General features: G+C 42.0%; 1 protein-coding gene across 3 annotated transcripts; it reads left to right on the forward strand.

The window, feature by feature from the left end:
• Positions 1-701: 701 nt before the first annotated feature.
• LOC130284969 (cilia- and flagella-associated protein 251-like) lies at positions 702-19,241 on the forward strand. Of its 3 annotated transcripts, XM_056535970.1 has the most exons (8): positions 702-988; positions 7,225-7,301; positions 7,491-7,544; positions 12,516-12,566; positions 14,944-14,979; positions 17,785-17,823; positions 17,922-17,969; positions 18,782-19,241. In XM_056535970.1, the coding sequence occupies exons 3-8, from the start codon at positions 7,491-7,493 to the stop codon at positions 19,175-19,177; spliced, it is 624 nt and encodes a 207-aa protein (XP_056391945.1). In that variant the 5' UTR covers positions 702-988; positions 7,225-7,301; the 3' UTR covers positions 19,178-19,241. The 3 variants fall into 3 exon arrangements, with proteins under 3 accessions (XP_056391945.1, XP_056391946.1, XP_056391943.1); XM_056535971.1 differs by lacking the exon at positions 7,225-7,301 and having other exon boundaries at positions 7,450-7,544; XM_056535968.1 differs by lacking the exon at positions 7,225-7,301 and having other exon boundaries at positions 707-988.
• Positions 19,242-24,088: the final 4,847 nt, after the last annotated feature.

Genomic DNA, 24,088 nt, shown 5'->3' on the forward strand with positions numbered 1-24,088 from the left:
CCCAACAATCCTTTTTTTTTTTTTTTAATGTTTTCCCCATGTTGTATAAAATGAGGGCACACAACTCTTGGTACAACTTGGTACTAACTGCCAGGAGTGGTCCATATGAGCTGACCATTTTGAAAGTCAAAAGAGGCTCTGCAGCAGCTGCGTTGTGTAAGATAAATTATAGCCCCATGGCCTGTATATAATACGCTGCCTTATACTGTTTAAATGGTCATGTACGATCATAAAGACCCTTTTGTGACTTCAAATATTCTTCTATTTTACAATAAGCCTTCATTATTTATATATATATATATATATATATATATATATATATATATATATATATATATATATAAGCTTTGTATTAGTTATTGCTTACAATTCAGTCTCCTATACAAGGAAGGAAACATAACATATGAGCAGTTGGATGAGGTCCCAGGTGACATGGAGTAGCACATATGCGGATTTACCTGTGTGGTGTCTATAAATGTAAATTATATATAGGAAATATACTGAGGATCAGCTTTTGCTTTGAGGACAGGCACTTCCATTAATAATTATAGGGGATTGATGTCAGGGCCCACTATTGTAGAGGTTTCAGCAGGGATATTGGTTATTGATCCAAAATTATTGGGGAGATTTATCAATCATCCTAAAACCCTATTATATGTATGAATCCAGCAGATCAGTTACATACAAAAGAGCTGGTTTGTGATTGGTTGGTCTGGATACAAGTGAGCTGGCCTGTGATTGGTCGGTCTGGCTTGGCACCTGCACGGTATGTTTGTCTGTTGTCCTGACAACCAACCACTCAGCTGGAGCGACCGCCAGAGGAGGAGCTATTCTGTGATTTCTGAGCCGTACAAGTGCATTATTGTATTATTTGTTGTGTCTTAGTGTCTGTGTGTGTTGTTTGTTGTTGTGTGTCTGTGTGTCTGTGCTTTTATTTCAGGTAACACCTCACTTTCCGGTTATACCATCCTTTCCGGATCATCCAGTGGTAAGTCCTACTCTAAACTATATTATCCCTCATTAATATCGTCACATATTTCTGTCCAGTTACACATCCAGGTGGAGAATTATCAAAACCTGTTTAGAGGAAATGTTGTCCAGTTGCCCATAGCAACCAATCAGATCTCTTCTTTCATTTTGGACAAGCTATCTGATTGGTTGCTATGGGCAACTGGACAACTTTTCCTCTGAACAGGTTTTGAAAAAATACCCCTTTTGCTGACAAATGCCCCCAAAATGCATTTGGGCCAAAACTACCGCTGCCAGATGTTAGCTAGGAGTCAATAAGAAAATATCAAATTCCATACCTACATAGTGTTTTAAAGGATAACTCCTGGATGTAACAACTTATCCCCTATCCTAAGGTCGCGGGGGATCTGACCGCTGGATCTCCCAAACGGTGCCCCAGTTCTCAGCATGAATGGGGCGCGTCGACCACCACACAAAGCGGCGGCCGACGCGCCCCTTCCAGGCAGCTCTATGGAAGAGCTGGAGCGCTGCTTTCGGCAATCTCCGGCTTTGCCATAGAACTGCATGGAGGGGGCGTGTCAGCCACAGGTTCGTGCTGTGGTCGAAAGGGCTTGTTTCATGCAGGGAGCCGGGGCTCCATGCGGGAGATAACGGAGGGCCCCAGTGGTCAGACCCCAGCGATCTAACACTTTAGATAGGGGATAAGTTGTTACATCCCGGAGTTATCCTTTAATTTTTGGCATTACCTCACCCTTTAGTGGTGTTTTTTTGTGCTCAATGGAAACTTTTTAAAATCACTGCATTCACTAGCTATGTTTTTTTTTTTTTTTTCCTTTTCTTAAAAAAATTGTGGTGTTTCTCCTCTCATAGTCCTCTATAGGTGGAAGAAAGGGCATTTTTCAATAGAATTCCTTGAAAAATCAGTGCACCTCTCTCCCCCTTGCCACGTGTTCTATGTACAGTTAATTGTTTACATCAGAAATCTGGGCCAAGTTGTAAATTTTGGTTTTGGGAATATTTTTTGTTTGTCAGTGGAGCAGATATACTAATATTATTGATTCTTGGACAGTGTAAACTTTCAAAATCGCCAAATTTTTCACAGTAGCTTCGGCTGTATGATATAAATCTGGCACATCTTTAGACTGTCTAATATAAGTTAGTACAGTGGTCCCTCAAGTTACAATGTTAATTGGTTCCAGGGCAACCATTGCATGTTGAAACCATTGTATGTTGAGACCATAACTCTATGTAAAGCTGGTAATTGGTTCTGAAGCCTCCAAAATGTCATCCAAAAATAGGAAAAAGGGAGGAGTAAACAAAAATAGGTAGATAACTAATATAGATAAAGCAAGTCCTTACATATAAAAGTACGAAAGATCTGCTGGTTGCTGTAAATCACTGTCTATGTAGAGGACAGGAGCTTCTTCAGGGTCCTGTATAGAACACGCAATGTCCTAAAAAGTAAAATGGAGTCGCCTTTACCTGGTGTCCAAAGGAGCAGCTAACCCTGGCACAGGTAAAGAGTAGTACAGAACATGTAATACCTCCCTGCACTGTAGGTCCGCTACCGGACAGGAATTCAGTGCATGCACTTCAGTAACAAGGGATTTTCCAGTAAAATGTCCATTCTGATTGGTCTGTTCTTCCAGCCATGTTGAGTCTGGATTCAAGTTAAAATAGTCCAGAAAAGACTATTGTATGTTGAAACTATTGTATGTTGAGGCCATTGTAACTTGAGGGATCACTGTATAAGTAGTTTAGTTTTACATACCATTTCTGCATTCTTTTGTTTAGCAATTTGTTTATTAATCATTTAGGGACCAAGGGCGTACAGGTACGCCTTCACTCCCTGGTACTTAAGGACCAAGGGCGTTCCTGTACGCCCGTGGGAATTTCGGTCCCCGCCGCGCACCGGGCGGGGACCGGGGTGACTACTGATATCTATCAGCAGGCACCCTGTGCAAATGCCCAGGGGGGTCCTGAGATCAAACCCCCCCCCCCCCCCATGTCGGCGATCGCCGCAAATCGCTGGTGAATTCATACTGGTCTACGGTGACCCGGAAAATAAGGGGAATCGGGGTTGTCCAAGACACCCACGATACTCATGAAGGGATAGGAGTGAGGTGGCAGGGGTGCCACCCCTCCTATCCCTGCTATTGGTCGTTCAAAAGCGACGACCAATAGCAGATCGGGTGGGGGGGGGGTTAACGTACGGTTCCCCCATTCTGCACACCCACAGTAGGCAGGGCAGAACAGGGAACCGTCGGGGCACAGTGCTGGAGATCCACTTACCCATCGGCAGCGGGCGGCGATCAGCGGCAGCGGGCGGGGATTGGTCATTCAGAAGCGACGACCAATAGCAGATCGGGGGCAGGGGGGTTAACATTCGGTTCCCCCGTTCTGACCTCCCACAGTAAGCCGGGCAGAACGGGGAACCGTCGGGGAACAGCGCCGGAGGTCCACTTACCCATCGGCAGCGGGCGGCGATCAGCGGCAGTGGGAGGGGATCGGTGGCGGCAGAGGACGGCGATGTGGCTCCCTGGATTCTACAGAAGCCGGTGAGTTGCCTAGCAACATCTGGAGGGCTACAGTTTGGAGATCACTGTGCAGCGGTCTCTAAACAGTAGCCCTCCAGATGATGCAAAACCGCAAATCCCAGCATGCCCAAACAGCAAATAGCTGTGAGTTGTAGTTGCGTACCTCCAGCTGTTGCATAACTACATCTCAGTTGTAGTTTTGAAACAGCTGGACTGGCACACTGGTTGGAAAATACTGAGTTAGGTAACAGAACCTAACTGAAGGGTTTCCAACCAGTGTGCCTCCAGCTGTTTCAAAAGTACAACTCCCAGCATACACGGTCTGTCAGTACATACTGGGAGTTGTAGTTTTGAAACAGCTGGAGGTTTGCCCCTCCAAATGAATGTACAAGGTACATTCACACTGGCGAGTTTACAGTGAGTTTCCTGAAGTTTGAGCTGCGGCAATTTTTTGCCGCAGTGCAAACTCCTAGCTGTGTACTAATGTACTAATGTACCCTAAAAACAGTACACTAACACATAATTAAGGCTAAAACACTACATATACACCCCCTTACAATGTCCCCCCCCCCAATGCCGGGAGTTTAGCAACAGCTCGAGGCACCCTGTTTGGGAATCACTGGCATAGAATACCCCTATGTCCACCCCTATGCAATATCTAATTTAGTCTTCAAATGCACATGGCACTCTCTCACTTCGGAGCCCTGTCGTATTTAAAGGAAACCGTTTAGGGCCACATATATGTGGGGTATTTCCATACTCGGGAGAAATTGCACTACAAATTTTGGGGGGCTTTTTCTCCTTTTACCCCTTATGAAAAGGAAAAGTTGGGGGCTACAGCAGCCTGTTAGTGTAAAAAAAAATCTTTTTACACCAACATGCTGGTGTTGCCCCATACTTTTTATTTTCACAAGCGTTAAAAGGAAAAAAAGACCCCTAAAATTTGTAACGCAATTTCTCCTGAGTACAGAAATACTGCATATGTGGGCGTAAACTGCTTTGCAGACGCACAATAACGCTCAGGAGTGAGAGCACATTATGTACAAAATTGGTGATTTGCACAGGGGTGTCTGATTTTACAGCGGTTCTGACATGAACGAAAAAAAATAAATACCCACATGTGACCCCATTTTGGAAACTACACCCCTAACGGAATGTAACAAGGGGTATAGTGAGCATTAACACCCCACAGGTGTTTGAAGAAATTTAATAAAAGTTGGATGGTAAAATGAAAAAAAAATTGTGTTACCCTAAATTTTTCATTTTCACAAGGGAAAATAGAAAAAAAGCCCCCCAAAATGTGTAACCCCATTTCTTCTGAGTAAGAACATATCCCATATGTGGATGTAAAATGCTCTGCGGGTGAACTACAATGCTCAGAAGAGAAGGAGCGCCATTGGGCTTTTGGAGAGAAAATTTGTCCGGAATTGAAGGCTACGTGTGTTTACAAAGCCCCCATAGTGCCAGAACAATGGACCCCCCACATGTGAACCATTTTGGAAACTACACCCCTCATGTAATGTAATAAGTGGTACAGTGTGCGTTTACGCCCCACAGGTGTCTGACAGATTTTTGGAACAGTGGTCTGTGAAAATGAAAAATGTAATTTTTCATTTGCATAGCCCACTGTTCCAAAGATCTGTCAAACGCTAGTAGGGCATAAATACTCACTGCACCCCTTATTAAATTCTGTGAGGGGTGTAGTTTCCAAAATGGGGTCACATGTGGGGGGTCCCGCTGTTCTGGCACCACGGGGGGCTTTGTAAACGCACATGGCCCCTGACTTCCATTCCATACAAATTCTCTCTCTAAAAGCTCAATGGCGCTCCTCCTAGTCCGCCAGCAGAGCACTTGATGTCCACACATGGGGTATTTCCATACTCAGAAGAAATGGGGTTAAAAATTTGGGGGGTAATTTTCTCCTATCACCCCTTGCAAAAATGTAACATTTTGGGAAAAAAACTGCATTTTTGTGAAAAATTATTTTTTTGTTCATTCATACGTCCAACTTTAACAAAAAGTCGGCAAACACCTGTGAGGTGTTGATGCTCACTGTACCCCTTGTTACATTCCTTGAGGGGTGTAGTTTCCAAAATAGTATGCCATGTTTTTGCTGTTCTGGCACAATAGGAGCTTCCTAAATGCGAAATGCCCCCCCCCAAAAACCATTTGAGCAAAATTTGCTTTCCAAAAGCCAAATGTGACTCCTTCTCTTCTGAGCATTGTAGTTCACCCTCAGAGCATTTTACGTCCTAACATGGGGTATTTCCATACTCAGAAGAGAAGGGGTTACAAATTTTGGGGGGCATCTTCTCCCATTATCCTTTGTAAAAATGGTAAGTTTGGGGGGAAAAATTGCCCTTTAGTGCAAAAATCTTTTTTTTTTTCATTTACATATCCGAATTTAATGAAAAGCCGTCAAACACCTGTGGGGTGTTAAGGCTCACTGGGCCCCTTGTTACGTGTCTTGAGGGGTGTAGTTTCCAAAATGGTATGCCACATGGGGCGTTTTCTGCTGTTCTGGTACCATAGGGGCTTCCTAAATGTGACATGACCCCAAAAAACCATTTCAGCAAAATTCACTCTCCAAAATCGCATTGTTGTTCCTTCCCTTCTGAGCCCTCTACTGCGCCTGTCGAACACTTGACATACACATATGAGGTATTTCCTTACTCAAGAGAAATTGGGTTACACATTTAAGGAAGATCTCTCTCCTTTTACCCCTTGTAAAAATTCAAAAACTGGGTCTACAAGAACATGCCAGTGTAAAAAATATAGATTTTGAATTTTCTCCTTCAATTTGCTGCTATTCCTGTGACACACCTAAAGGGTTAACACACTTACTGAATGTCATTTTGAATACTTTGAGGGGTGCAGTTTTTATAATGGGGTCATTTGTGGGGTATTTCTAATATGAAGGCCCTTCAAAATCAACTTCAAATCTGAACTGGTCCCTGAAAAATTCCAATTTTTAAAATTTTGTGAAAAATTTGAAAATTGCTGCTGAACTTTGAAGCCCTCTGATGTCTTCCAAAAGTAAAAACATTTCAACTTTATGATGCCAACATAAAGTAGACATATTGTATATGTGAATCAATATATAATTTATTTGGAATGTCTATTTTCCTTACAAGCAGAGAGCTTCAAAGTTAGAAAAATGATAAATTTTCCATTTTTGCATCAAATTTTGGAAATTTTTCACCAAGAAATGATGCAAGTATCGAAAAAATTTACCACTAACATAAAGTATATTATGTCACGAAAAAGCATCCCAGAGTTATTAATGCTTAAAGTGACAGTGGTCAGATATTCAAAAAACGCTCTGGTGCTTAAGGTGAAAATTGGCTTGGTCCCTAAGGGGTTAAAATTCAAAAAAAAAATCTACCCCATGTATCTACCCCATGTGAACATACCCTATCAGGACAGGTATAAGAGCTTTGTCCTGTAATAAGCCAAGCAACCCAGTGATCACATGATTGGGAGAGATATTCAGCCATTGGAAGTAACAATGAAGGTTCCCAGGGGTGGACATGTTTCATGTGCAGACTATTGTATAGGGGTCAAGTAGTAAAAGGATCCACTGCCACCTTATAAGCAGCTTCTTACTGCCCATTAGATTGCATGTAATAATACATCTCATAGCTTACAGATACTGTTGGGTTGTTAGAGGAACATGAGGGGGAGCTCTATTAAAGGCCGACATGCTGTTCTTATGCAGGTGACCTCTGCTTTCTGTGTCCAACCCTGAAGGTTCCTATTGATGACAACAAGAAACAGAAATCAAGAAAAACACTGGTGCAGAAAATACATAGAAAAATTCTTATATTATTTTTATTATACAAATCGTAATGTGGTAAATATATAAAGAATAATTGTACATGTCAATCACTAAGAAATCAGGTTATATGAATATTGTGCAGGAAAATGTCTTTACTGTTTTCAGAACGAGTCAAAAAGCTGACCTCTGTCTCTCTTTTTTTGGAGATGGAGCGCCACACTTTTGAAAGGACACCCCACTATGACTACACGGATGACGAGGTAAATCTCATGTTTGTGTTGACTTTCATTAATCCTATAGTTGTGAATAATAATTGCCCTGTTAAAGTGAATCTTCTCCTGAATCATCTCCATACAAGGTGTAGAAGCTGCAGATCTTTGCATTTAGGTGCTAGAGGGATAAGATTACCCATACATTTAGTTTTGATGATCGCCTGTGTTACCAGCTGAAGAGTCAAACAGTTGGTGCTAAGTTTCAGCAGCATCTCCTCCCTCCTCTGACCGGTTTTGTCAGATTAGGGGACAGAGTAGTGACGTGGGCTGTCAATCATGCCGAGGGGACATTACTGCACCCAGAGCGGCGAGACTAGATAAGTATAGCTCCCCGTCTAGGGGGCTACTTACAGGGCTGCTGGGGGGGGGGGGGGGAGGACTTACAAACTGCAAATCCTCACCATCCCTGTGGACAGAAATGTCCTCCGGGGATGGTACAGATGAAGATATTACTACACTGCTCAAAAAAATAAAGGGAACACTTAAACAACACAATCGAACTCCAAGTCAATGACATTTCTGTGAAATCACACTGTCCATTCAGGAAGCAACACTGATTGACAATCAATTTCACATGCTGTTGTGCAAATGAAACAGACTACAGGTGGAAATTATAGGCACTTAACAAAACACCCCCAATAAAGGAGCAGTTCTGCAGGTGGTGACCACAGACCACTTCTCAGTTCCTATGCTTCCTGGCTGATGTTTTGGTCACTTTGGAATGCTGGCGGTGCTTTCCTTCTAGTGGTAGCATGAGATTGAGTCTTCCAGGATGGCACATCAATGTGAGCTGTGGCAAGAAGGTTTGCTGTGTCTGTCAGCGTAGTGTCCAGAGCATGGAGGCGCTACCAGGAGACAGGCCAGTACATCAGGAGACATGGAGTAGGAGGGCAACAACCCAGCAGCAGGACCGCTACCTCCGCCTTTGTGCAAGGAGGAGCAGGAGGAAAACTGCCAGAGCCCTGTAAAACAACCTCCAGCAGGCCACAAATGTGCATGTGCTCACTCAAACGGTCAGAAACAGACTCCATGAGGGTAGTATGAGGGCCCGACATCCACAGGTGGGGGTTGTGCTTACAGTGAAGGATGTTTGGCATTTGCCAGAAAATGCCAAGATTGGCAAATGCGCCACTGTCGTCCTGTACTCTTCACAGATGAAAGCAGGTTCACACTGAGCACATGTGACAGTCTGCTTTCTAAAAAATTTTTTAAAAAATGTGGCTGTGACAGGGGGAAAATAGCCTAAAAAGCCATACAAACCCAGCCCTGGTCCCCCGCAGCTCCTGTGTGTCTCCTGGTCCCCCAATCTTCTCTTTTCTTCCTGCCTTTGAGACAGGCACTTAGTCCAGGACCTGCTCGCTCAGCCAATAACTGGCTGTCAGAGGACACTACTGTGAAGAAGAAAGATCGGGGGACCTAATCGGGGCGAAACAAAGCCGGGGTGGACCAACAGGGCATTGGGCTAGATATATATCTATCTATATTTTTTTTCCTGCCCCAGCAGCATATGATTCTTTTTTTTTTTTTTTTTAAACATTGGAATACTCCTTTAATATTTAAAGGGGAACTCCGGTGGAAAAATTATGTTTTCAAATAAACTGTTGCTATAAAGTTAAACAGTTTTGTAAATGACTTCTATTTAAAAATCTTAACCCTTCTAGCACTTATCAGCTGCTGTATACTACAGATATACTACAGAGAAATTTGTGAAATTATTTACAGTCTGACAAGTCCAGTCTGTCCATGTTAGGGACTGTCCTGAGCTGGAGAGGTTTTCTATGGGATAATGCTTCTAATCTGGACAGTTCCTGACATGGATAGTTGTGTCAACAGAGAGCACTGTGGTCAGACTGGAAATAACTACACAAACCTCTCTGTAGTATATCTGTAGTATACAGCAGCTGATAAGTACTAGAAGGATTACAAATCTGTTTAGCTTTCTGGCACCAGTTGATTTGAAAACATTTGTTTTCCACTCTTTAAAGGTCTAACACATTGATAGGCTGCGCTCTTTCTCTTTAATGGGACTGCCCTGCATTATCATTCACAGCTGCCTATATGGACAACCTGCTGATCCTGTAGACATAATGAAGAAGCTATGTGGGAAGATTTATCAAAACCTGTGCAGAGAGAAAGAGGACCAGTTGCCCATTGCAACCAATCAGATTGCTTCTTCAATTTGTGAAAAGGCCTCTGAAAAATAAAAGAAGCACTTTGATTGGTTGTAAGGGCAACTGGTAAACTTTTCCTAGACATAGGTTTTGATAAAATTTCCCCCATGGTGTTCACGGAGCATCCCAACCATCAAATATTGGTGGCCTTTCCTAAAGACAGGCCATCGACATTTACCTCTTAGTGACCTCAATCTGTCTTTGTATAGTGGTCACTAAGAAGCCTTGGCCTAGATTGGTTTTCCCATGTCGGCTGTACATGGTAATGGCTAAATAATGACAGCCGATCTCCTGCTCTAATAGCCGGGATCAGAGAAACCTCTTATCACAGCTGTTTAACCTCATAGGTGCCATGGTTGTTTACAGATATTTACAGAGGGTGCGTTATCCCACTATAAGCCCATCTTTACTGTTAGAGCAGTGAGACCATGAAACTCTCTGCCAGATGGAGTGGTCAGGGGAGCTCAATAAGAGTTGAAAAGAGGCCTGGATGTATTCCTGGAGAGTAATAACACTACAAGTTATGGATACTAGATTCAAAGGGACAGAACATTGGTTGAGGGATTTATTCCGATGCCATATTTGGAATCAGGAAGGACAATTTCCACCTGGTATTGAGCAATTGGCATGAGCCTTATAAGTTTTTTTTGCCTTCTTCTGGATCAACACAGTAGGGACACAATAGGCATATAGGTTGAACTTGATTAACTTTTTTTTATTTATTTTTTTTAATCTTTTTTCAATAGTGGGGAAGATTTATTAAACCTGTGCAGAGGAAACATTTACCAGTTTCCCATAGCAACAAATCAGGTTGCTCCTTTCATTTTTAAAAAAGCCTCTGAAAAATAAAAAAAATAAATCTAATTGGTTGCTATGGGCAACTGGTCAAGTTTTCCTCTACACAGATTTTGATGCATCTCCTCCTTTCTAAGTATCTGTCTCCCAAAATAGAGCCTAAAATCCTGAATCCTGGATGTTTGGTGCTATCTTTTCAAAAAGGCAATGTTGAAATCTATGTTGATATTTATTTATTTATTTTTCTTAGTACCTAATATGATAGATTTACCAAGACCAGCAATTCATAACAGATGTAAAGTAAACTATCTACAGCCAACCCATACACAATGTATAGAGAGGCAGAGCACATACATGACTGCCTTTCCATGCTCAATATCACAGGTGGTCCCAACAATGAGACCCCTGCAATCATACTGCACACTTATCCCCCATTCTGGGAATAGGGTATACATCTTAATAATGGGACGAACCCTTTAGGGTCTATTCACACAGCAGAATTTCCACACCAATTCCGCTTCCTTGGGTGGTTTCTGGCTTGTGTGGATTTTATGCGGAATTTGTGCTTAATCTGTGCGCAAATTCAGAAGTGTTAATGGGAGCGAGGAATCCCATAGAAGTCTATTGGGCTTTTATTTGAGGCAGAATTCCACAAGCGCAAATTCTGCTGTGTGAATAGACCCTTAGGCTATAATTCCACTTGGGATTTTGTGCAAAAAGCGAGTTTTTTGCCTTGAAAAAGTGCTGCAGCCAGATGTCAATAAGGACCTGCAAAATGCTAGGTCCACTTGCCATTTTTGAGTTTGGCATTTTATAAATCTTTTTGGCTCAGTGGGTGATTTTCAAAAATGACCTCATGTTGAAAACATGGCGTTTTTCAAGCAAATCTTGGCATTTTTCTCCCAATAAGCCATGTGGGTTTTATCATTGGCGTTTTTTGCAGGCAATTTTTATTTTCTTTTTTACTTTAGTGATTTAAAAAAAGGATGGAGTTGTAGAAAAATTGTAGGGAACAAATTTTATGCATTTTTATAACAATTTTTTTTTAAATTTTCAATCAAGTAATGATTTATGTGCGAAGGCACGGATGCTGACAGCTGAGATTGGCCATACAGTATCGGCCAATCACCGGCAAACATGAATAAGTTATGTGAAGTTCTGTTCACATCACTGGCCGGAGTACGGTACAGTGCAGGGATGTGGAGCGGTGTTGCGTGTCACCTGCTTCTCATGACTAGAAATTATGATCACAATGGGTCTCAGGAGTGAGACCCGCTGTGATTTGTCACTTAGTGCAGGTACTACTGCTCCCAACATTGAACAGACTCTGTAGTACCCCAATAATCACGCACATATAGTTGATCTCGGATTTTACACTGTATTTATTAAAAATATCTTTATTAAAATATATCAAAAACATTATTCATAAAAAGTTTTAGAAAATTAAGATAAAAATATATATTATTTTTCCAATTACATGGACCCTTTATCCATTTGGACTATTGCCGGCTACATTTTCACGTCCCTGCCCGCTCACATCAATCATTACCTGATTGAAAATGTAAAAAACTTTTTGTCATAAAAAAACAAATACTTAATTCCCTACAAATTTTCCCATCCCTACTTCTTCATTTTTTTTTTCTTGTACCAAACAAAATTTGTTAAAATACGCCCACAAGGAATCTGTCAAAGGGGCCACAAAGGTAAATACACCAGAAAAAACACCTGAAAAAAATCAGTGGCAGTTTTTCATGCATTTTTTCTGTTGTTTTTTACCCTAAAAAAAAACACCAGTACAAAGCTTTAGTGTAATTCTAGCCTTAGGCTTCTTCCTATAGATTATTACTGAGATAAGATATAAATAAAGACATTTGATAGGGGAAATAAGTAAAACAAGATAATTTTATTTCATCATAATGTATAGATATAATACATTACACCATAATGTGTTTAATGAGCTGAATAAAACTAAGTTTAATCTGTTCTGTTCTAGATCTATGAGATGACAGAGGCCATAGACATTATTCTGGCATTCCAGGAAGAAGTAAGTGACATTGGAGATAATTCAATTTGTTATATAAAAGTATACATATAGGCCCACATTTATCATTGTCTTTAGACTGTTTTTTGTGTCTAAAAAAGGGGCAAAAAAGGCGCAAGCAGGGTTTTTTGCGCCTTCTTTTTTGCCCCTTTTTGTTTACTCATTTCTGCTGATTTTGAGTTGCAATCCACTGATTTTGGCAATACACATGATATAGAAGGGATTTATCACTGCACCTTTTTGTAAAAAGGAGAAAAAAAAGGCGCAAAGCCATTGAAAAGTCTCTAAAACTACACCAGCCCAGACATGGTGTAGCTTTTTGGTGTATGTGTAGACAGAAATTTCAGAAAATGTGGACCTGCACAAAATTTATCAAAGCTCTTTTACCTTTTAATAAATTTGATGCTCCTACACATTATCAGCACACAAAAAAAAGGTGTAAAAAAATGCTTAACTTGCACTGCAATGATAAATGTGGGCCATAAAGTTTAGTAGGCATTCAGGGGATTCATCAATTATGATATTTTTGTTGATTTGTGAAAAAGGCAAATAATTGCACAATTTGTGCACTAACTGCAGATGTGTGATTATTTGCTGTTTAAGACGGTACTTGATAAAGGGGTGTGACCTATTGAAAAGGGGTGTGGTTGTTCACCAGATTTATCACCGTTTACACTGCCAGCCTAAACTGCTGCTAAGATCTCCCCTTGCTCAGAGCTGGCGGAGATATCATCATGGGCGCACAGGTTTACTGGACTTATATAGAGGTGTCTGCTTCTTCATAAATCCAGGGAGCCTGTGCGCTGGCAGGGAAGCCTGTCTGCTGACAGGGGAGCCCTTACGCTGACAGGGGAGCCTGTGCACTGACAGGGGAGCCTGTGCGCTGACAGGGGAGCCTGTGCGCTGGCAGGGAAGCCCGTACGCTGACAAGAGAGCCCGTACCCTGACAGGGGAGCCTGTGCGCTGGCGGGGGAAGCCCGTACGCTGGCAGGGGAGCCTGTATGCTGATGAAGCTTCAGCAATGGGAAGGACACAATGTTAGAGAGAGCAAAGAGAAAGTTGCTGGTGTTCTGTAGGAGTGCAGGGGTGATGATACGGGAAGAGGTAGAGAGCTGTATGTCATCAGCGGAGAGATGATACTGGAGTTCAAATCTACTGAGGAGAAGGCCCAGGAAGGGTCCCTGAACCCCAACAACAAGAGCAGCAGGGAAATAGCTAGAGATAGGAATTGATACACCGAAGGAGCGTTCACGGAGGTAGGAAACAAAAACCAGGAGAGAGAGAGGAATCTTTAAGAACAATGGAGTGGAGTATAGCAAGAAGTAATTGGTGATCTACAGTGTCAAATGCTGCATAGAGATCAAGAAGAATCAGTAGAGAGAATTGCTATTAGATTTAACCATAAGACATCATTAGTGACTTCGGTTAAGCCAGTTTCTGTGGAGAATGGGAAATGTAATCCAGACTGTAAGGGGTCAAGGAGAGAGTTCCTGGAGAGATAATGGATTAGGTGGGAATAGACCAAGCATTCCAGGAGTTTGGAGATGAAGTGGAGAGACAGGTCAATAGTTAGCTGCACAGGATCCAGAGATGTTTTCTTCAGAAATGGGGTTATGACAGAATGTTTGAAGGAGGAATGAAAGATTTTAGTTATGTGATTGGTGATGGCAGGGGAGAGAATGCGGTAACACGGTGAGAGGATGTACCTGTATATACTTTCATGTACTGATTCATAGCACTATATACATGTATATAGCATCATGTACCTGTATATTACATCACCTACCTGTATATACCACCATTGACCTGTATATTTCATCCCCTACCAGTACAAACCACCATGTAGATAGCAGCGTATGCCTGTGCAGCTGGCTTTTTTGGGGGTAGGGGTGTGCTGATACAGGACTTCACCAGGGGCACAATGGACACTATAGTGCCCCACACAGTAGTTAGATCTCAGTATAGTGTCCCTCACAGAAGATAGTAGGGATGTACTGATATTGGTATCAGTGGTGATATAGGAATGAACTTCGTATGTCCCTGCTAACATATGATGTAGATATAAGAAAGGCTTTCTTCACAACGGTCAAATGGTTCAGTTTTAAAGACATGATGATGATGAATATGAAGGATTTGTTATAATCTAGTTTCTAAAAGATCTTCTTGACATATAACAGTTTCATCAGGTTTCCTTTATTCCAAATAGAATTACACAGAATGCTGCAGTATTCTAGGAGAAGACAGAGACTACGTGCGCTCTTTTCTTATAGCTATTTTCTTTATTAATAGATAAGCCCTTCAATACATAAGTATGTTCTGAATACCTACATTAGATTGAAGTAACAATAACTTATTTCTGTTTTATTTTTCATGTGGACAGAACAGAGAACAGGGACTAAGGATCACCCAATACTATGTAAGTGATATAACAAATAACCATATTAGCTCCTTATAGACTGAGGCAATTTTCATTTTTTTTGCATTTTCAGTTTTTCCTCCTCTCTTCTTATAGTCATAAAAATGTTTCATAAAATATGCTGGGAAACAAAAAATTGATTTTAAGGTGAAAACGAACACAAACATTTTTTTTTGAAAATCTGAGTTGGGGGTGCTATTTTTTATACATTGTTTATTATGCTCGTTAACTGACATGTTATGTTGATGCTTTTAAAATGTACACATATGCTTAAAGAGGTACTCCAGGGAAGTATATATATATATATATATAGATATATATATATATACATATATAAATAGTTCAACAGGAAGCATGAAGCGGCACTCCAGCGATTTCAAGATAAGAAAAAGTTCCTTTATTCACCCATAGTGCTACGTTTCGACCCTCTCAGTGGAGTCTTTATCAAGCATGTTGGACTATTTTTGTTTGATTCACCTTTGGTCAAGGTTGGAGCTGGCTGAGCACCCGCAGATCTATTATATAGGGCTAGAAGCCCCTTCATGGTGCTCTTTCACTACTATTTTCATTTATATATATATATATATATATATATATATATATATATATATATATTTATGAAAAAAGCACAAACCAAAGCCACCACACTACCTGGATATGTTCCCTGTAAACTATCCTGCCTGATATGCATTGATTGTCTTCTCTGGCTTCTTGAAATTCTTTGCCATCTTTCCCTCACCTTGCCTACATCTCCCAGCAATCATTGCAGCACTGCTCTGCGAGCCGGCTCCCTTCTGCAGTGAGCAGCAGAGAGAGTTTCAGTGTCTAATTGGCTGAGGCTTCACATACCTCACAGTTCTTAGCACTAAAGAGAGCATGACCATCAGTGCAGGGTAGAAACCACATGGTCTGTGTCTCGCAGGAAGGTGTGGGTTGCTTTCAGATAGGTATTTGGACAGAGACAGAGTGGATGGCTGGATGATGTCATTCCCTCACTTTATGCACATAAGTAACAACTAAAGAGGGGAGACTGCTCGATATAGCTAATGAATGATATTTAGACAATTAAATACGTTGATGAGAGGAAAAGGATGGGCTATAGGTTTAGTTTCCCAGAGTACCCCTTTTTACACCTGTGGAATCATTTTAGGGCTCTTTTTTCTGTATAAGCCATTCCCCATGCAGGATTAATAAGGTTAAGTTTTATGAGTTAGGATAATTATACATGCAGTTATTCCAAATATGCAAACAAAAATTAGTTTTCTTTACTTTTTTGTATGAGGAGGGTTAATTTATATTTGTAAAAACAGATTTTTTTTCTTTACACGTTAACAGCCAATTATTGTTGGGGCTTGCTGGAAGATGTGGTTTTGCAACTTTTGTAGGTCTAGAGTTTGGTGACCAATGCCCAAGGGGACTTGTATGAGCAATGGTTAGATGACTTATACAGATTTATGCAGGAAATATGTCCTTTATTGATCTAAGTGATTTACATTGTATCAATAGAAGAGCCATGGCAGCCTCAGAAGGGAAGGTAAACCCGTTAGCTGCCAGGACAATGCATCCAAACCCACCTGCGATTGCGCTGTGGTGGGAAGGGGGGCAATCCACACCACTGTACAACCAATGATATTTCCAATGCCCATTTAGGTACAGCTGTGAGCTTAGGTAGTGACATCTATTTGGTTTATAGACGACTGTGGTGATCAACGTATGTCGGCTATTGGCAGCAGCCATCTGCTATATTAAACAGCCAGGGGACACCGGATATGGAACAAGTATGCAGCAGGATCCCACTCCATACATCCTACAACACGTGCTCAGAGATAAGAGACGGAGTTTAGTTCTGGAGATCGTGGAGGCCCCAGCAGTCAGACCCTCCTCAATTATACTCTTACCTTCAATCCTGTGGATATGGATTAAGACATTTTTTCACTGAACAACCCCTTTAGGTTTCCACATTATGTGCCAACAATTGAGCCAGAATTCTAGCACTCTATTTCAAAGGGGGACTCCGGTGGAAAACATTTCTTTACAAATTAATTGGTGCCAGAAGATTAAACAGATTTGTATATTACGTCTATTAAAAAAAATCTTAATCCTTCCAGCACTTATCATACGCTGTATACTGACACCTCTGTTTTAATGTCAGGAACTGTCTGGAGCAGGAGAGGTTCGCTGTGGGTATTTGCTCATACTCGGACAGTTCCTGACATGGACAGAGGTGGCAGCAGAGAGCACTGTGGTCAGACAGAAAAGAACAACTCAACCCCCTCTGCAGTATACAGCACTTGATAAGTACTGGAAGGATTAAGATTTTTTAATAGAAGTAATTTACAAATCTGTTTAACTTTTTGGAAAGAGTTGATTTGAAAAAAAATGTTTTCCACTACAGTACCCCTTTAAGCCAACTAATAAATTATCTAAGTTTATAATAAATTTAGACTAAGACAATTCATCAAACAGTCTGAACCTCTGTGATATATCTGATACATTCTCAGGCTGTCTAGTCTCAGCTTACACTGTCTAAAAATCAGACAGTTATATTAATTCTGGGCCTTTTAGCTAGTTGGCTAGTTATTCATGATCACCTATAACCCTCCAGAGAGCTACTGCACTTTGCATTTTTTTTTATTGGCTGATTTAATAAATGGGGACCCCCAAAATTATATCAGAAGAACCTGTAAATAAACCAGATATTACGTTTTTCCCTGCTTCTCTAATAAACTACAGGAAATACATTGATTGAACCTGAAGCCTCAGAAAACATAATATGTAACTTTATTAAAACTTTTTTATTTTTAGGATCAACTCAACATGGAGGATTGCGAGGACGATGACGGGGTAAGAATCTAATTTTCATGGTAAAGCATTCCTAACAAGTATAGGCAATGACTTTAATAAAGAAACTTATTGTTATCTTTTTTTTATTTTTATTCTAGCCCATCTACATGAAAATTGATGATGGCATATATTTAGAAAGCGATGAGGTAAGTGATGTTAAATGCTGCTTGAAACATCGATACTATTAATCATTTGTGTCCTATTGCTATCATTTTAAGGACATAAGAAAATCATCTATTATCGGGCACCCTTTTGTGGAGTGTATTATGCTTGTATAAACATGGCACAGTACAGACTTGTTTGCTCTTTTTCCTCCCCCTATTATAAGTATGTACAGGTTGCCTATTTTACTGTCATTATATGTTTTAATTGTAATTATGAAACACATTTTTACATGTTTACATTTACTGACACACACACACACACACACACATATATATATATATTGGTTTTCTTTTTCTTATTACTTTATTATACTTATTATTGCCAATATATATATATATATATATATATATATATATATATATATATATATATATCTTACTGCATCCTTGAGGACTGATTTTTTATTTTCTCTGTAATTAATTGTTTTGCATTGTAGTATAAGCCCTCTGTTGTTATATACAACATCAGAAACCTTGGATACTAGTTTATTTTGTTAAAGTGAGCTACACATATCTTTCTTCTTGTTCATTGTTTCATAAACCTTGTTGTTATCATTCATGAGTCAACCTAAAAGAAGTATTCCCTAGAGAAAAGTGATATTTTCCCAAAGTTGCCTACAAATAAAGACACCTTCGTTGGACCTCTGTTGTCTCATTATGTCAAAGTCTTGGCTTTGGATCCCCTGATACTGTTCTAGTCGAGAGCAACCCTTTCTGATGGATGATATTACAACAATCATGGAAGGCTGGATGAGGCAAATCATACAGATTATCTGATTTACTTATGTGTGAAGGAAGAAGAGGAGAAGAAGGAGAAGGAAAACAAAGAGGAGGAAGAGGAAAAAGAGGAGGATGAAGGGGAGAAAAAAGAAGAGGAAGAGAAGGAGAAAAAGAAGAAATATGAAGAGGAGAAGGAGGACGAAGATGAGAAGCAGGATGAAGGGGACAGTGAAGAAAAAAAAGAAGAGAAGGAGGAAGAGAAGGAAAGAAAGGAGAAAGAACAAGTGGAGAAGAATGAAGGGCAGAAAGAAGCAGAGGAAGAGGTAAAGAAGGAGAAAGATGAAAAGGTAATAGAAGAAGAAGAAGAGGTAACTTGCTGCACGTGGTTTTGTACACCAACTAGAGCCTTCATCAGCAGCGTAACAAACTTTTTCTTTACCTTTACAACCAAATGTGGAGGACTCCCTTAACATCAAGTGGAGTCTGGAGGAGGCGCTGTTAAAGAGGTTATCAATAGGTATTACCTTTCTTCCCTTCCCAGCAGCTCACTTCTGATTTGGTCTCTACTCTTCCTAATATCTTCTGGTATGAAAAGGTAGATCTTAGATGGCAGAGCAGGTACTATGCTGAAGCCTTCACATGCAGGTGAAACCAGTGGCAGCAAATGTATACAACATTGTGTGTACCTTGGCTACCATATGGAGGCATGGTTTTGCCCACATGTGGTGACCACAACACAGTACTTGACCCACCATCTCAGTCCCCCCTTTTATTCCAGGTGATAAGTCAACAGGGAAAGAGACCAACCTTGAAGTGAGCCACTGGGAACCAGGGAAAGATAATGACATTTTAGATGCTGAGATAACCCCTTTAACATGTAGAGGCAAATGAGGCGCCATTACTATCAGGAGGGTTCATTTGCCTCATATGGGGTAGGAGGAGACCCCCTTTAAGATCAAAGACTGGAGGACAAGACTCCCTTAAGACCACTGGAGTCTGGAGGAGGCGCTGTTAAAGAGGTTATCAAGAAAACTGAAAAGGTATGACCTTACCTTACTTCCCAGCAGCTCACTTCTGGATTGGTCTCGACTCGTCCTGATACCTTCTGGTATGAAAATGGAGGGTCGAGATGGGGGAGCAGGTAGCGTGTTGCAGTCGTCACATGCAGGCGAAATCAGTGGCGGCAAATGTATGCAACATCGTATGTACATTGTCTACAACATGGAGGCCTGGTTTCACCCACATGTGGTGACCATAACACATTACCTGACCCCTTATGTCAGCCACCCCCTTTATTCCAGGTGACAAGGTATCGGGATGAGATGAGAGCTAACTGGAAAAGAGCTACTGGAGGGAGGGGGAAGTATATGCCATTTTAGCTCCTTTGATAACCCCTTTAACATATAGAGGCAAATGAGGCGCCTTTTACATCAGGAGGATTAATTTGCCTCATAAGGGGTAGGAGGAGACCCCCTTTAAGATCAAAGACTGGAGGACAAGACTCCCTTAAGACCACTGGAGTCTGGAGGAGGCGCTGTTAAAGTGGTTATCAAGACAGCTGAAAAGGTATGACCTTCCTTCACTTCCCAGCCACTGGAGAGAGGGAAAAGTTTATGCCATTTTAGCTCCTCTGATAACCCCTTTAACATATAGAGGCAAATGAGGCGCCTTTTACATCAGGAGGATTAATTTGCCTCATAAGGGGTAGGAGGAGACCCCCTTTAAGATCAAAGACTGGAGGACAAGACTCCCTTAAGACCACTGGAGTCTGGAGGAGGCGCTGTTAAAGTGGTTATCAAGACAGCTGAAAAGGTATGACCTTCCTTCACTTCCCAGCCACTGGAGAGAGGGAAAAGTTTATGCCATTTTAGCTCCTCTGATAACCCCTTTAACATATAGAGGCAAATGAGGCGCCTATAACATCAGGAGGATTCATTTGCCTCATAAGGGGTAGGAGGAGACCCCCTTTAAGATCAAAGACTGGAGGACAAGACTCCCTTAAGACCACTGGAGTCTGGAGGAGGTGCTGTTGAAGAGGTTATCAAGACAGCTGAAAAGGTATGACCTTACCTCGCTTTCCTGCAGCTCACTTCTGGATTGGTCTCGACTCATCCTGATACCTTCTGGTATGAAAATGGAGGGCCGAGATGGGGGAGCAGGTAGCATGTTGCAGTCGTCACATGCAGGCGAAATCAGTGGCAGCAAATGTACACAACATCGTATGTACATTGTCTACCACATGGAGGCCTGGTTTCACCCACATGTGGTGACCACAACACATTACCTGACCCCTTATTTCAGCCACCCCCTTTATTCCAGGTGAGAAGGTATCGGGATGAGATGAGAGATAAGTGGAAAAGAGCCACTGGAGGGAGGGGAAAGTTTATGCCATTTTAGCTCCTCTGAAAACCCCTTTAACAAATAGAGGCAAATGAGGCACCTTTTACATCAGGAGGATTCATTTGCCTCATAAGGGGTAGGAGGAGACCCCCTTTAAGATCAAATACCGGAGGACAAGACTCCCTTAAAACCAGTGGAGTCTGGAGGAGGCGCTGTTAAAGCGGTTATCAAGACAACTGAAAAGGTATGACCTTCCTTCGCTTCCCAGCCACTGGAGAGAGGGGAAAGTTTATGCCATTTTAGCTCCTCTGATAACCCCTTTAACAGAGGCAAATGAGGCGCCTTTAACATCAGGAGGATTCATTTGCCTCATAAGGGGTAGGAGGAGACCCCCTTTAAGATCAAAGACTGGAGGACAAGACTCCCTTAAGACCACTGGAGTCTGGAGGAGGCGCTGTTAAAGTGGTTATCAAGACAGCTGAAAAGGTATGACCTTCCTTCACTTCCCAGCCACTGGAGAGAGGGAAAAGTTTATGCCATTTTAGCTCCTCTGATAACCCCTTTAACATATAGAGGCAAATGAGGCGCCTATAACATCAGGAGGATTCATTTGCCTCATAAGGGGTAGGAGGAGACCCCCTTTAAGATCAAAGACTGGAGGACAAGACTCCCTTAAGACCACTGGAGTCTGGAGGAGGTGCTGTTAAAGAGGTTATCAAGACAGCTGAAAAGGTATGACCTTACCTCGCTTTCCTGCAGCTCACTTCTGGTTTGGTCTCGACTCGTCCTGATACCTTCTGGTATGAAAATGGAGGGCCGAGATGGGGGAGCAGGTAGCATGTTGCAGTCGTCACATGCAGGCGAAATCAGTGGCAGCAAATGTACACAACATCGTATGTACATTGTCTACCACATGGAGGCCTGGTTTCACCCACATGTGGTGACCACAACACATTACCTGACCCCTTATTTCAGCCACCCCCTTTATTCCAGGTGAGAAGGTATCGGGATGAGATGAGAGATAAGTGGAAAAGAGCCACTGGAGGGAGGGGAAAGTTTATGCCATTTTAGCTCCTCTGAAAACCCCTTTAACAAATAGAGGCAAATGAGGCACCTTTTACATCAGGAGGATTAATTTGCCTCATAAGGGGTAGGAGGAGACCCCCTTTAAGATCAAAGACTGGAGGACAAGACTCCCTTAAGACCACTGGAGTCTGGAGGAGGCGCTGTTAAAGTGGTTATCAAGACAGCTGAAAAGGTATGACCTTCCTTCACTTCCCAGCCACTGGAGAGAGGGAAAAGTTTATGCCATTTTAGCTCCTCTGATAACCCCTTTAACATATAGAGGCAAATGAGGCGCCTATAACATCAGGAGGATTCATTTGCCTCATAAGGGGTAGGAGGAGACCCCCTCTAAGATCAAAGACTGGAGGACAAGACTCCCTTAAGACCACTGGAGTCTGGAGGAGGTGCTGTTAAAGAGGTTATCAAAACAGCTGAAAAGGTATGACCTTACCTCGCTTTCCTGCAGCTCACTTCTGGTTTGGTCTCGACTCGTCCTGATACCTTCTGGTATGAAAATGGAGGGCCGAGATGGGGGAGCAGGTAGCATGTTGCAGTCGTCACATGCAGGCGAAATCAGTGGCAGCAAATGTACACAACATCGTATGTACATTGTCTACCACATGGAGGCCTGGTTTCACCCACATGTGGTGACCACAACACATTACCTGACCCCTTATTTCAGCCACCCCCTTTATTCCAGGTGAGAAGGTATCGGGATGAGATGAGAGATAAGTGGAAAAGAGCCACTGGAGGGAGGGGAAAGTTTATGCCATTTTAGCTCCTCTGAAAACCCCTTTAACAAATAGAGGCAAATGAGGCACCTTTTACATCAGGAGGATTCATTTGCCTCATAAGGGGTAGGAGGAGACCCCCTTTAAGATCAAATACCGGAGGACAAGACTCCCTTAAGACCAGTGGAGTCTGGAGGAGGCGCTGTTAAAGCGGTTATCAAGACAGCTGAAAAGGTATGACCTTCCTTCGCTTCCCAGCCACTGGAGAGAGGGGAAAGTTTATGCCATTTTAACTCCTCTGATAACCCTTTTAACAGAGGCAAATGAGGCGCCTTTAACATCGGGAGGATTCATTTGCCTCATAAGGGGTAGGAGGAGACCCCCTTTAAGATCAAAGACTGGAGGACAAGACTCCCTTAAGACCACTGGAGTCTGGAGGAGGCGCTGTTAAAGTGGTTATCAAGACAGCTGAAAAGGTATGACCTTCCTTCACTTCCCAGCCACTGGAGAGAGGGAAAAGTTTATGCCATTTTAGCTCCTCTGATAACCCCTTTAACATATAGAGGCAAATGAGGCGTCTATAACATCAGGAGGATTCATTTGCCTCATAAGGGGTAGGAGGAGACCCCCTTCAAGATCAAAGACTGGAGGACAAGACTCCCTTAAGACCACTGGAGTCTGGAGGAGGTGCTGTTAAAGAGGTTATCAGGACAGCTGAAAAGGTATGACCTTACCTCGCTTTCCTGCAGCTCACTTCTGGATTGGTCTCGACTCGTCCTCATACCTTCTGGTATGAAAATGGAGGGCCGAGATGGGGGAGCAGGTAGCATGTTGCAGTCGTCACATGCAGGCGAAATCAGTGGCAGCAAATGTACACAACATCGTATGTACATTGTCTACCACATGGAGTCCTGGTTTCACCCACATGTGGTGACCACAACACATTACCTGACCCCTTATTTCAGCCACCCCCTTTATTCCAGGTGAGAAGGTATCGGGATGAGATGAGAGATAAGTGGAAAAGAGCCACTGGAGGGAGGGGAAAGTTTACGCCATTTTAGCTTATCTGAAAACCCCTTTAACAAATAGAGGCAAATGAGGCACCTTTTACATCAGGAGGATTCATTTGCCTCATAAGGGGTAGGAGGAGACCCCCTTTAAGATCAAAGACTGGAGGACAAGACTCCCTTAAGGCCACTGGAGTCTGGAGGAGGCGCTGTTAAAGTGGTTATCAAGACAGCTGAA

The sequence above is a fragment of the Hyla sarda genome, chromosome 8 (assembly GCF_029499605.1).
Source record: "Hyla sarda isolate aHylSar1 chromosome 8, aHylSar1.hap1, whole genome shotgun sequence".
NCBI classification, from domain to species: domain Eukaryota; kingdom Metazoa; phylum Chordata; class Amphibia; order Anura; family Hylidae; genus Hyla; species Hyla sarda.